The sequence below is a fragment of the Piliocolobus tephrosceles genome, chromosome 15 (genome assembly GCF_002776525.5).
Source record: "Piliocolobus tephrosceles isolate RC106 chromosome 15, ASM277652v3, whole genome shotgun sequence".
Taxonomy (NCBI): Eukaryota; Metazoa; Chordata; class Mammalia; order Primates; family Cercopithecidae; genus Piliocolobus; species Piliocolobus tephrosceles.
In genome coordinates, this window is record NC_045448.1 from 71,326,491 (window position 1) to 71,340,481 (window position 13,991).

Here is a 13,991-nt window from a genome sequence, read left to right on the forward strand (position 1 = left end):
TTTCCATGTGGCCTGTCCTGGGAACACCCCCTTGCAGGCCGGCAGCTCTGGGCTCTTGTCTACAAATTTAGATGGATATTAATGTCTGAATGTGGCAGGGGGCCCAGCTGGGGTCCAGCTCAGTTTTTGTAGGCAAGAAAGAAGAAACAGACACAGAGGAAGGGGAAGGCATAAGGTGTACAGCTTGGTGGAGACATCTAAGACTTGCTGTAACCAGTTCAGATTCACCAATAAAAATATGGAAATTATATGTTCTCAAACCCATTTCATTTTCTACACCAGTGAGGAATTCCAAGAAATATGGAGAATATCTTCCCAGTAGGCAGAGGGAGAGTGGAATTCCTTATATAACATGGACCCCGTATTTCCCAGACATGTTAGTCCAAATAGGAAGACCCCTGGTCAGCCCATTCTAGCAGCCACTGGGGCCCCCAGGTCTTTATTCCACCTGGGAATCTGTCGGGATCGCTGGCATATTCAAGGCCAGAGTTGCTCAGGCCCCAGAAACCAAACCCTCCTTCCGCCCTTTCTCCCCCTCGCCACTCTCACTCAACCTTGCTTCCACGCAACCTTTCAGATGCATGGATGGGGTGAGAGTCAGGGAGATTGTAAAACCACAGACTGAAAAGTAGAAAGCAAGGTAAATATCATCTGATGCCCCTCCTCCTCGCTGTACAGCTAAGAAGGCTGAAGAACACAGTACCATGGTGGGTATACCTCGGCTTACCAACTTCCGATTCAGTTTCTTCTCATCACGGGAACTGAAAGGAGTGTGTGTGAATGAGCGTGTGTGAGGGTGTGCAAGTGTGTGTGTGTGAGAGTGGGCAGGTTGTGTGTGGTGTGTGTGTGTAAGTTTGAGTATGCAAGTGAGTTTGTTTGCCATGAGTGTGTGTGAGTGAGCATGAGTGTGTGATGTGTGTGGTGTGGGCATGTGCAAACCAGTGTGTGTGACAGTGAGTGGTATATGAGTGTGGGAGTGAGCGTCTACAAATGTCTTTTTGTGTGCAAGTGTGTGTGAGTACACATGAGCATATGCGAGGATGTGAATGTGAGTGAGCGTGTCACACACCTGTGTGGTGCATGTGTGATGGGCACATATGAATGCAGTGTGTGTGTGTTGCCACATCACAAGAAGGAACCTGGCGTGCTGGGGTGTGAGATCGTGGGTGATGCGGAAGGTATAGTCAGTGTTAGTGAGAGAGTGAGTGAAGGACTCAGTATTAGGAAAAGCCTGGGGTCTTAACAGGGGTGAAGTCTGGGGAAGTGCATGGTTACATGGAGGATGGGACAGAGTAGAGTAACTTGTGGACAGTTAGAGTGGACTAGTGAACTACCTGGGCCAGATCTCCCTGTAACAAAGTCTTCATAACTCCTGACACTGCTGGGCAAGTCAAAGTGCCCCTCCAGATCACTGTGGAGCACCAGCTCCCTCTTGGTAGCAAAGACTTTGGCCACTGCTCCCAGTCTTCCCACTGCCCAGCCCATGTTCTGTCATCCTCATCCAGCCTCCTCTCTCGTTCTGCCACGTAATCCTGCGGCCATCACCTGGCAGTACTCTTGAGTGCCATAAACCAGGCTGGACACAACCATCTCTCTGTCCACTCACCTATTCCCACTTCGCCTGCTCTTTGCCATATCAAGCTGCCGGTCACTGGACCTCTCACTATCATCCCAGCCCGTTCCCCTCTGGAAGGCCCTTCTCTCTCCTCTGTGTCCCCAGCCTTCACTCCATATAATGAATCAGCTTGAGTGTTACTTCTTCCTTCAAGTCTCTCCTGATCCTCATTCCCACTTCCAGGTAGAGTTTATTACTCCTTCCTTTCTGCCTCTGCTTTCTAAACTTCCATCCTAGCAACTTCAAAACGATTACGTATTTTTTTTTTTTTCCCCTGAGACAGAGTCTTGCTCTGTCACCCAGAGCTGGAGTGCAATGGCGGGATCTCGGATCACTGCAATCTCTGCGTCCCAGGTTCAAGCAGTTCTCCTGCCTCAGCCTCCCAAGTAGCTGGGATTACAGGCGCCCACCACCATGCCCAGCTAATTTTTGTATTTTTAGTAGAGATGGGGTTTTGTCATGTTGGCCAGGACGGTCTCGAGCTCCTAACCTCATGATCTGCCCACCTCGGCCTCCCAAAGTGCTGGGATTACACGCATGAGTCACTGCGTCCAGCCCACACTTGTTTTTTATGCCTATCTCCTCCCCCTTCTAAACTGAAATAAATTAGGGCAAAACTATGTCTAATGACCTATGTTACTAGCTCACAGAAGGCACTAGAGAAAAGGTCTGTGGAATCCATGAATGGTTGAAGGCATGAGGAAATAAATGAATATGTGGATGAATTTATTCTAACCAAGCTAATACCATCACCTAATCTTTTCTTGTCTATCCCAGCCTGAGCCTTCTAAGCTGAACTGGATCCACTCATGTAAATGAGCACCAGCCTTGAGTGCTGGCCTTTGTCTCCTCTACCTACTGCTCTGGTCTTCCCTCTCATCTTTCTTGGCCATCCATGGCTCTGCAACTTCAACCTAGACCCTCACTGCAGGGCCTTCACTTGAAAGACACATTAGGATGCATTTCTCAAGCTTGACCCTTGGCGCTCTCCTCTGAGATGGTTTGGGCACTTGCTTTCTAGCTCCATGAAGACAACTATGGATAAGAGGGGCTCCCACTTTCTGTCCAAGTGTCATTTCCTGCCTGGTAGCAACAAGTATCCTCACTCCAATGGCATCCTTCAACCATGCCCCTCATCCATGTCCCTTTGCCCATACCTGCCCTGCTGTCAACCTAAGCAACAGCCTTAGTCCCTGTTGTGTGTCTGGTTTAGGAGAGCAACACTCAAGGTTCTTCTCACCATGTAGAAAGTGGGGGCGACAGATAGTGCATCTGCCATGATTCAGAGAGGTTCCACATCATGAATTGTTTGAGGAGTCATGACAAATGGAAAATGGGGCTTAGAGGAGCCAGGTTCCTAACTAAGGTCATTACTCGCTCAACTACAGAGTCAGAGACCACTGGAGGGTTCCACTGGCCAAGAGAAGGGACAGGGCTCCAGAAATCAACATGTGTTAGGCCCCTGGAAAGTACTGAGGACAGGCTCTGACAGCCTAGACCCCTCCTCTGTCAACAGGTTGAAGACCAGGCTGGGAGAGGCCCCAGGAACTAGGGTCAGATGGGAACTCACCTTCTAGCCTCTTCTAAGAACCTCTGACTTTGTCTCCTGAATAGGGGGAACTTGGAGCTCTGGGAATAGGGGATATTCTGGGAGGGAGTAGAGTGGGACAGAAGCTGGAAAATGGGGGCCGTGTCCAATGATGGTGACTGGAAAGCTGGGGGAGAGACAGGAGGCATTGGGAGAACAGGTGGCAGGAGCAAGACTAGACTCAGAAGTCAGGGCCCACACCCAGACCCTGTGAGTTGGGAGGAGACAAAGGACTAAAAGGCTTCTAGAGGCTGGAAGAGGAGGGGGGCTTCTGTGGGAGGCGCAGAGCTGGTTTGGACACTCTGCCTCTCCAACTTGATTTCTCACTAGCCCACAGCCTCCAACCACTGGCTGTCTCTTGGCCACCAATGAACATGTGGTGGTTAATTTTAATGTGTCAACTTGACTGGCTAAGGGATGCCCACATAGTTGGTAAAACAATACTTCTGGGTGTGTCTGTGAGGGTGCTTCTAGAAGAGATTAGCATTTTTTGGGGGGGGGGATGGAATTTCGTTCAAACTCCACCTCCTAGGTTCAAGCGATTCTCCTGCCTCAGCCTCCCGAGTAGCTGGGATTATAGGTGCATGCCACCACGCCCAGCAAATTTTTGTATTTTTAGTACAGACAGAGTTTCACCATGTTGGCCAGGCTGATCTCAAACTCCTGACCTCAGGCGATCTACCAGCCTCAGCCTCCCAAAGTGCTGGGATTACAGACACGAGCCACCGCGCCGTCCAGGATTAGCATTTGAATCAGTAGTCTGAGTATAGAAGATCTGCCCTCACCAACATGGTTGGACACCATCCAATCTGTTTAGGGCCTTCTCACATAGAACAAAAAGGTGGAAGAAGGGCAAATTCTCTCTGTTCTTGAGCCGGGACACCCATATTGTCCTGCCCTCAGGCCAGGAGCTCCTGGTTCTCAGGCCTCAGGCTCAGACTGAGTTACACCACTGACTGTCCTGTTCTCCAGCTTAGAGACAACATACTCTTCAGCCTCCATAATCACATGAGGCAATTCCCCTAGGGAGTCTCTTCTTATCCCTCTACATATCCTGTTGGTTCTGTTTCTCTGGAGAACCCTAATACAGTCCCCTTCCAGGAATGCCAGCTCCCCCAGCTTCCTAGGCACCACCCCTGCACAACCCATTCCACTCCTCTCTGCCGCTCCAAGCATGTACCTATCCAAGGTCTGGCTCAAGCCACACTGTATCTGGACAGCCTCCCCTGACATTGGACAATGAGCTCGCCTTCCTCTAAACCCACTGCTCATATATTCATTTTACACTTGTATGTGTCATTTATCTTTTTTTCTTTTGAGAGTCTATTCATCACCCAAGTACACTGTTCATGACAGAAACTCTGTCTTTTACTTCTCTGACAATCATCATGCAGCTCAGTGACAACATGTTCAAGCCACGTTTACTGCTGCTGTTTGTCAAGTGAGGCCAGATTGAAGGCTCAACAGAGGGTGCCTTGCATCAGCTCAGCAGCTGGGCTCTTCTGTGGCCGTGCACTGGGGTAAAGACATGGAGAGGGAATATGGACCTTGTGTAACTGAAGGAGCAAGGCTGCCTTTCCTCCCTGGCCTGCTGACATCTCAGGCTCAAACACATGACCTCTTGCCTCAAGCCCCCCAGCTTTGAGAAGTCTTCTCTTTGCAGCAGAGAAAACACCAGTGGAGGGCCTAGAAACAGCATTTGCTGATGCACTTCTGAACACAAGGTCAAGAATATCCTGACCTATATTCCAAATGCATGGAGAATTGGTCACTGCCATGTACTGCTTTTATTTCCCTGTTGAAACGGCAGTGCCATACCATTGCATAGAGAGGTCATAGAGAGATTCATTAAAGACCTTGAAAAAAAAAAAAAACATGTTCTATGTTGACACAAAGGTTGAGCACTCATGCAGCAACAGTCAAAAAGGCCCAAAGGTGCTCAAAGAACAGAGCACAAAGGAAGAAGAGCAACAAGCTGAGCTGCCCATGGCTGACTATTGAGCTGGATGCTGGCCATGCAGAGAGGTTTGCAACAGAGTTTCTGTCTGGGTTTAAATTCTCAAACATCACTGTCTGAAAGAATCACCCAGAGAGCTTGTGAAAATGCAGCTTCCTAGTGTTGTCCTCACAATAAACTGAAACAGAAGGTGGGCCAAGAAATAGATATTTTTAACAAGTCCCCAGGTAATTCTGATACAAAAGGCCCATTGGCCACATATTGAGAAACGTTAAGTTTAGAATGCTATGTTTTCTGCGACTTTTACTTACCCCCCAAAACTGAGAGTACCGCTGATAAAAAAGAAAGTAGAGCTTCTCATAAATGGATGCAGTGGACTCTGTGCCTCCCATCCACTCACCACAGCTGGGATATAAATGTTCCTCTAAGTACCCAAATATACTTTCAGTAGCTGGTACAGCTTGTGTGCACATATGACCCTAATGAACCATCCCTCCGGGTATCCACACTGAATCTGGGCTGGCCCTATGGCTGGCAAAACCAATAGAATGCAGTGGAAGTGCCACAGAGCAGGCCTCAGGCCAAAGACTTAAGAAGGCCTAGCAACTTCTATTTTCACAGTTTTGGGAGCCTTATACCAAACATGTATAAAGTCCAACTACCCTGATGGAAAACATGTAGAGAGGCCACATGGGTGGGTCCTGAGATCACACAGAGGGAGAGGGAGAGGGAGAGAGAGAGAGAGAGAGAGACACCCAGCCATCTCAGTGTCCCAGCTGAGCCCAGCCTTCTAGCTGCCCCTGCTGAGGTACCAGGCATGTAAGTGCACCATCTTGGAAGTTCCAGCTTAGTCAAGTTCCCTACTGACTGTAGCCCTCCGTGGATATCACATCGATCAGAAATCATCCAGCTAAGCCCCATCAACCCCAGTCAACCCACAAAAGAACCAGTTTCCGTAATACTAGTTCTTTTTTTTTTTTTGAGACGAAGTCTCGCTCTGTCGCCCGGGCTGGAGTGCAGTGGCCGGATCTCAGCTCACTGCAAGCTCCGCCTCCCGGGTTTACGCCATTCTCCTGCCTCAGCCTCCCGAGTAGCTGGGACTACAGGCGCCCGCCACCTCGCCTGGCTAGTTTTTTGTATTTTTTAGTAGAGACGGGGTTTCACCGTGTTAGCCAGGATGGTCTCGATCTCCTGACCTCGTGATCCGCCCGTCTCGGCCTCCCAAAGTGCTGGGATTACAGGCTTGAGCCACCACGCCTGGCCAATACTAGTTCTTATTCTTCACCATGACTTAACCAAATATTATTGCTGCATCACAGTGGCTTAAAACATCAAGTGCTATATTAGCTCTTACGATTTGGAGAACATGGTAGATAAAAAGGACTAACTTACGTAAAGCATGTTACAAAGTACTTTATATTCAGTAGCTCATTTTATCCTGACAACATGCTGTGGGTTAGGAAAGGCAAAGATTCATGTTATTCCCGTCCAGCAGTGTTTTTAAATGACTTCTTTGAGATGGCTACATTAGTTAGTAGCAGAGCTGATCATGTGATGTCAAACACAGGGCTATTTCTTTGCGGGCATAGCCAGTTGCCCTGAGGGTTCAGCAGAGGATAAGGTGAGCTGGGACAAGGTCCGACAGGAGCTAAAGAGAAGGTGATAGCACAGATGGCCAGATGCAAAGGATCTCTTTGATGGCAAGCCTTCAGAGAGGCTGATGGGGTAGGAGTCAGGTAGACAGATGAGGAGTGACACTGAGGTGACTCAGCATAAGAAGATTTGAGGTCATGGTAGCAAATGGTTGGAAAAAGCCATCCCCGATCTGATGGGTGGGCGAGATGTGAAACAGCAGAGACTTGCATGGCGGGTCAGCTCTGTCTGCCTAGGAGCTGGGCAAGCCTGTGAGGAGCCCGGCCAAGGCTTCACACCAGGCTCCCCACCCAACTACAGCTTGTGTCCTCGTCATGCAGGGTCTGCTCCAAGGTGCCATGCTCCCTAGCTCTGTTTGTTACAGGAAGTGGGTTATGGGAAGTGTCTTCAAGACAACTCTTCTAACAACTCAACAGTGGGCCCCTCCAGGGGAAGAATGAAAAATCCTGTTATAGGGTGTAAAATGTCAGGCAGTGGGTAAATAGCTATCCCACATACTGCACGCCCCTCCTGGCCCTTGTCCCACTCCTCCATGAGCCTCCTCTCCAGCCCTGGATTTCCTTCCTGCAGCTGGAACACATGTCCTGAAGACCCTAGCAGACCAGGCCCTCTATGCATCCTTATAACGCAGTTCAGGCTCTAGCCCAAAACCTAGATGAGGCAACAGGCTCCTTCAAGGTGCCCGTGCATTAGGAAGAGTGAGCGCCTGAGAGCCATAAGCACTCTACCGCCAGGAGTGCCTGAGAGCTGGCCCTACTGCCTGCAAACTCTTGGGAGCTTGTTGCTTCTGGGCGTATGTGCCTGTGTGTTTGTGTATGTGTGTGGCCTATGTGTGTATATCCACATCTCCCATAGAGAAGCCTAATCCATGCATAGTGCATGTGGAATTGGCCATGAATTTTACAGCCAGAAAACTTCCCAAAGGCAGAGTTGTGAGTCGCAAAAGAAAAACATGGGGAGAAATCTATTTCTTTTGAAAGAAAAAAAAAAAATCCTCCCTCCCCCATTGCAAGGGTTGCGGTGAGTTAGTAAACAGCCTCTCTATACTTACTACAGAGACAAGTATTCAGAATCGGAGGAAACTCCTTTGATGAAGGCACAAATGGGAAGAGAAAGGAAGACGTTGTGGAGACAGGTTGACAACACCACGGTGAGACACAATGAACACAACAGTTGGGGGACATCCGCTTGGGCTCTGGCCTCAAGCAGATGGGTTTCCTCTGGCAACGCTGCACATGAGGCAGTAGTTTGCTTGTGGAGGGAGCTCAGGGTTGGGGATTCTATTGGAATCCACATGTGTGGCCATTCTGTCCCAGAGGGAGAAGATTCCAATAGGCCACCATATTGCTGCTCTCTGGATAGTAGGACGGCTCTGTCTGGTGGGGGTCTCCAGGGTACCTGGGATGGAGTGTTCATGCTCTGGAGTGATTCCAGAAGCTCAGTAAAGATACTTTTATGATTTAGGTGGCCAGGAACTATAATTCTTATCCACTTTATGTATATTATTAACCATAACTGTAATTGCATCTTAAATTATTTAAGTCCTGCTTTTACTCTTTCAAAGTATGTTTTCACCTACATTTCCCTTATACATGTATGAAAAGGGAATATATTAGGAGCCCTATCTGACAGTCAATGAAACTGAGGCACAGAGATGCTATCTGATTTGCTAAAATTAGCAGTTATTACTAGTCAGCAGCTCAGTTGGGCCTAGAACTCAGTTCTTGAAGCTAGTATCTCTCTACTGAAGCTGTTTTCAACCTGGACCACACTTTAGAGATGTGAAAACTCCAGGCTGTACTCCTCAACCCACCTGACTCAAGACTTTTCTGAGTTTTCCTTAACTCAGAAAAGCTGGGAGTGGGATCAAGCCTGTTAAAGCTCCAGGTGATTCCAATGTGCCGCTAAGGTTGAGTATGACATCATTACCTTCACCTGGGAAATTCAGCCTCTCAGGCCACATCCCAGACTTAATGAGCAGAATCTTCAGTTTCACAAGATCCCCACATGGTCCCTATACACATTAAAGTCTGAGAAAGGGGCTAGTGCATCTGGAAAGGCCTAACAGCCCCAGCCAGGTCTGAGTTGAGGCAAGGAGCCGGGGGCCACTTATTCTTCATTGCTTACGCTGGGTTTAAGCCGCAAGGTGTAGTGTTACAGCTTGTGAGTGAAACAACGGGAAACTCGATAACCCCTATTTCTGATTCCCTAGAAATAGCAGAGGGGAAAGATTTTCAGATTGGGGCAACACGGGCGGAAGGCAGGGCACCTTCCCAGCCTGCAGATGCACCCCTCTCCCTCCCTCCCAGCCTGCTCAGCTGGACTCACCCTCTAAAGACTTGGAAGGAGAGACTAAAGGGCTCTTTGTCTCTGCCTCCTTCGCTGGGCTCTGCACCGGAGAAGCAGGTGCAGACTTTGCAGGTGAGCCAGGCTCTTCTGGGGCAGTTTCTTTCTCTCCTGAAAAAAAACAGAAAACCACCTCAGGATAGAGGTCAAATAGAGAAGAGATGGGCAAGGAAATAAAGCTTTCTAAAAATTACTGTTTTCTATGTGGTCATCAGTCCTTCTGGCTGATAATGAACCTTCTGGCTGAAGTTAGCTGCTCCCCCTAACCTGATAATGAACCTTCTGGCTGAAGTTAGCTGCTCCCCCTAACCTTTTTAGATTTCTGCTACTTCCCTGGGAAGGCCAATGGGAGAGGGTGGAGTCATGTTTCCTTCATCGAAACACACCTACCAATATGTTACTGCAGATGTGGAGGACAATACTGCAGGAGAACTTGCACACGGCTGGACCAGAGCCTGGCTCTCATTCCTGTCCTGTCTCTGAAGAGAACCAGCCAGGAGCTTTATGTTGTGAGCACAGAGCACATCAACAGGTAAGAGGTGGACCCACAACCACCAACTCCCTTTGTTTATTTTTTGCTGACTCCCCTTAAAAACACCGATGATTTCTTTGCATGTAACTATTGTTTAATTCATCAAATTTACATTTTCTGTCCAAGCAATCCCTAGGGATATAAAGTGCCATGTTCTTCTATTTGCTTTTCAGTTGGCACATTAGAGCCTCAAGCAAGCCAGCAAGGGATTTTTTGGTTTTTGTTGTTGTTGTTTGAGACGGAGACTCCCTCTGTCACCCAGGCTGGAGTGCAGTGGGTATGATCTCAGCTCACTGTAACCTCCACCATCTGGGTTCAAGCAATTCTCCTGCCACAGCCTCCTGAGTGGCTGAGATTACAGGCATGCAACATCATGCCTGGCTAATTTTTGTATTTTTAGTAGAGACGGGGTTTTACCATGTTGGCCAGACTGGTCTCGAACTCCTGACCTCAAGTGATCCACCCGCCTCAGCCTCCCAAAGTGCTGGGACTACAGGCCATGCCTGGCCAACAAGGGTTTTTTTAAGTGCCTGCTTTGTGTCCAGGAAGGTGGCTGACTTGGGATGAGGAGGGGAGATGGTGGAAGACCCTGCCCTGAGGGCGTGACAGTCTAGCCCAGTGGACACAACCAAATGCTGAATTATGTGTCTCAGACCCCAAGTTGTTAGGAAGCAAAGAGAAGGGGCAGCTCAATTTAGGTGGAATAGAGAGGGTGAGAGGGTGGCCTTCCTAGCTAGAGAGGGGTTTGAGAGGAAGCTGGAAGTGTGGATGACTGACCAGGCTAGCCAAGAAGGGGAACCATGCCAGGAAGAGACAAAGGTAGGAACAAGGGCACATAAGCTACTGTGAGTGAATATTTGGGAGTCAACACGGAGAGATGGGCTTCACTCAAGATTCTGAAATAAAGGAGTGAGAAAAAGACATAAAGGTGTCAGCTGGTGGAGGGTTTTGATTGCCTGGCTAAAAGGCTTACACTAGACCTGGTGGGAAATAATAATGATGACTATGATCATTATTATAGCTAAAATTGATCTGGTGTTTACTGGCCTAAGCCATATTTCTAGGCACTTCTCTAAGCACATTACAAGTATTAACTCCTTTATGAGAGGGTCAAGTGACATCATGAAGGAACTGAGTAACTGTCAGGAACAGAGCAATGAAGGGCATTTTTGCGATCAATGGAACTACGGTAGATACATTCTTTGATGATAAGCAGGAAGGTCCTCTCTTGGTGGTCCTGAGCTCTCCCCTCCACCCTGGGGACTTAGAAGCAAGGGTGCCTCGGGGTCATTTACCATCAAGTTCCAGTTTCTTCCTCTCCACCTCTTTCTTGTACTCCTCCAACTCCTGGTCAGTGAGTTGGCTGAAGGGGTTGGGCACCGTCTCCTCTGAATCATCTTTGGTATCCTCGTCGCCCTTGGACATCAGCTGGCTCTCTGTAGACTGAAAGTTAACCACAGAGGGTGTGTCGCTCTCTGAACGCCGCAGTTGGGGCGCAGGCCCCAGCTTCCTTTTAGATTCATGTGGCTGCAAGCGGTCTTGCTAGGGACAGCATGGCATGCAGCTCCTTGGAAATAGCTCAGGGCCTTGGGGTAGGGGTTGTTCATTCCTCCCCATTGCTACCTCACCCCTAGATCCAGATTTTTGCAACTGGCTGGATGAATATAGGGGGTCCACAGTCTGCCCCTGAAATAAAATCAAAGGATGCTCCCGAGCAGAAGGAAGACACACCTTTATTGCAATCCCTTCTATGGACACTTCCAAGCCATCACTATGCAAATACAGTTGGTGGCCCAAAGGCAGTCAGCCAAAGCCCAGCAAGCATAGCATTGGCTCAAGCAAGCTTCATGCCAGCCATTCCCCACCACTGCCCTCCCCGCCCGCCCCCACAGCAGTGCAAGCCACAACACACAGCATTAAGTTATATGCACAACACACAGCAGCTTCAGTGCTCTCAGTCCAAACTGTTAGTCCTGTTTCGCACACAGTCGTAAGTGACAAAGGGGCCAAGGTTCCTGAGTCTCAGATCTTCAACCTGCCTGTACCGCAGGTCCCTGCAGGGATAATGGCAAAATCACTGGGTTTTGCCACCTCTGTGGAGCCCCTGGCTCTAAGGAGTTGACCAGCTGGCCCTTGCATAAGCTTCAGGAATTCTTTGACCCCTCTAGCCCAAGATAGGGACTAAAATTCAGACTCCACAGCCCTTTCTCCTAATTCAGCATCCTCATCTTGGCCTTTGAGGATGCAGCGCTCTGAAGCTGAGGAGCAAAGAGAATGAAGCCAAAGGGAGGTGAGCCTGGAGCCTGCCAGTCCTCCCTGCCCTGGCCCGCCAGGTCTTCTGGCCCCTGGGCCCCTTCCAAAAGGGAGGCCACAGCAGGCCTAATGTAGGGAATCATGGAGTCAACTGAGAATCCAAGACCAAAAACCCAAGAAGAGGGACTCTGAGAAGAGCACTTGGTATAAATGGCAGGAGAGATTTTTGTTTGTTTTTTAAGTTTTGCTTATTGTACTAAACTCTCACCTCCCCCCAGAACATGGCTATTCCTATCCTTGACCCTATGGGATGTTCAGTGTTCCGCATCTTGGCTGAGTTGGGGTTGGGGGGAGGTAGGTGTGACGATGCAACTTTCGCACTTCTCCTGCCAACGGGCACCCACCCTGTGGGCTGCAGTCTTGATCTGAAATCACTGCATCATCACAATTTGCCCTGTAGAGAGGAACATTTCCTGTAGTTCCCCAAGTTTTACTGCTAAGGAAAATGTCATGTCCATTGCTACCTTGCAAGGAGCAGCAGTGATTTCAAACACATGCCAGAATTCTGAACTTTACCCCTTTTGCTAAGCACTAGACAAAACACTGTTCTATCTCAAGCACAAAAACAATGACAATACTTTCTAACTCAATGTGGGTTTGTGTGGGCAATCTTGTTCCTTCCCATCCTATAGGAGCATAGGTCTTGTCTACATGCCCCTCTCTATGGGTACATGATCATTTTCCCAGAGCTCTGGCTGGATGACATCATACCAGGCACAGAGGTCAGAGACACTCAGGGGTGGGCACACCTGGGGCACCTGGGAGTCTCCAGCCCCAAGCCTATGAGTCCCCACTTCATGGGGTAGTAAGGGAGGACAGAGTGGAGTTCCATGGCAGGAGGTACAGAAGCTGGCCGCATCACTCCTGCGGGCAGGCTGGGCTGCTGTTCCCCTGCCCAGTGCCCACCAGGGCCATCAGACATTGTCCTCCCTGGTCCTCACAGCACCCCCGTGAGGTGGGCCTCCATTCTGCAGCAAGAGCACCGGCACCCAAGATCACAGGGGAAGGTGGGTATGAGGACTCAAGGGTCCTGCAGCCCAGCCCCAGGCACAGAAGACCCCGAAGGCAAACACGTTTCCCCGCCAGTCAGGGGCAGCCTCTGCTGTACCGGGCTTCGGCTCTTCTCGGCAATGACACTCGCCAGGAGCTGGGACTGAGGTCCCGCTGACTTCACATCTTGTCGGTTTTGTTCTCGAATCTGTGTGGAAAGGGGAGAGGGAGGGTGAGCTGGCTGTTCGGGGTCAGCGTGGAGTTTGGGAGGGGGCATACTGGTGTGCCTGGGGTCTGGAAAGGTCCTCCTGCGGTGTGGAAGCCCGTCTCCTATCCTAATGCAATCCTTGCAGTCTAAGGGGGGGCTCCAAGTCTGTTCCAGGGTGAATTAGCAATTTATGTAAAGCACCAGATTTTCATGAAACCAGAAGGAGCTGTAAACTATGAAAAGTAAAATGAGGCATAGTTGATCCTAAGAAGCCCATGAGGAATTTGTTTTAAATACAGATTCTAGGCACCCACCCCTTCCCACCATTGAATCTGAATGTCTGGGGAGAGGGGAGAGGGAAGGAGGGTGGTAGAGGAGGGTGACCCATGAATCTAAAGTTTCAACAAGTGCTGTAGGGTATCCAGGCCCACACACTGCAACACTATCCTGTGAGTGATCTGACCTGTTAGAGGTGCCTGCTACAACTGCAGTTTTAAAGTAACATTAAAAATATACGCGGCCGGGCGCAGTGGCTCAAGCCTGTAATCCCAGCACTTCGGGAGGCCGAGACGGGTGGATCACGAGGTCAGGAGATCGAGACCATCCTGGCTAACACAGTGAAACCCCGTCTCTACTAAAAATACAAAAAATTAGCCAGGCGAGGTGGCAGGCGCCTGTAGTCCCAGCTACTCGGGAGGCTGAGGCAGGAGAATGGCGTGAACCCGGGAGGCGGAGCTTGCAGTGAGCTGAGATCCGGCCACTGCACTCCAGCCTGGGCGACGGAGTCTC

At 49.5% G+C, this 13,991-nt stretch overlaps 1 protein-coding gene across 2 annotated transcripts in view; it reads right to left on the minus strand.

Annotated features, from left to right (window-relative positions):
* ADD2 (adducin 2) overlaps positions 1-13,991 on the minus strand; it is a 107,158-nt gene that overhangs the window by 1,830 nt on the left and 91,337 nt on the right. For both annotated transcript variants that reach the window (XM_023224042.2, XM_031934171.1), the window contains 3 exons: positions 13,113-13,202; positions 10,987-11,134; positions 9,142-9,270 (listed from right to left, as the gene is read on the minus strand). In XM_023224042.2, the coding sequence (XP_023079810.1) occupies positions 9,142-9,270; positions 10,987-11,134; positions 13,113-13,202 (367 nt within the window). The remainder of the gene's footprint in view (positions 1-9,141; positions 9,271-10,986; positions 11,135-13,112; positions 13,203-13,991) is intronic.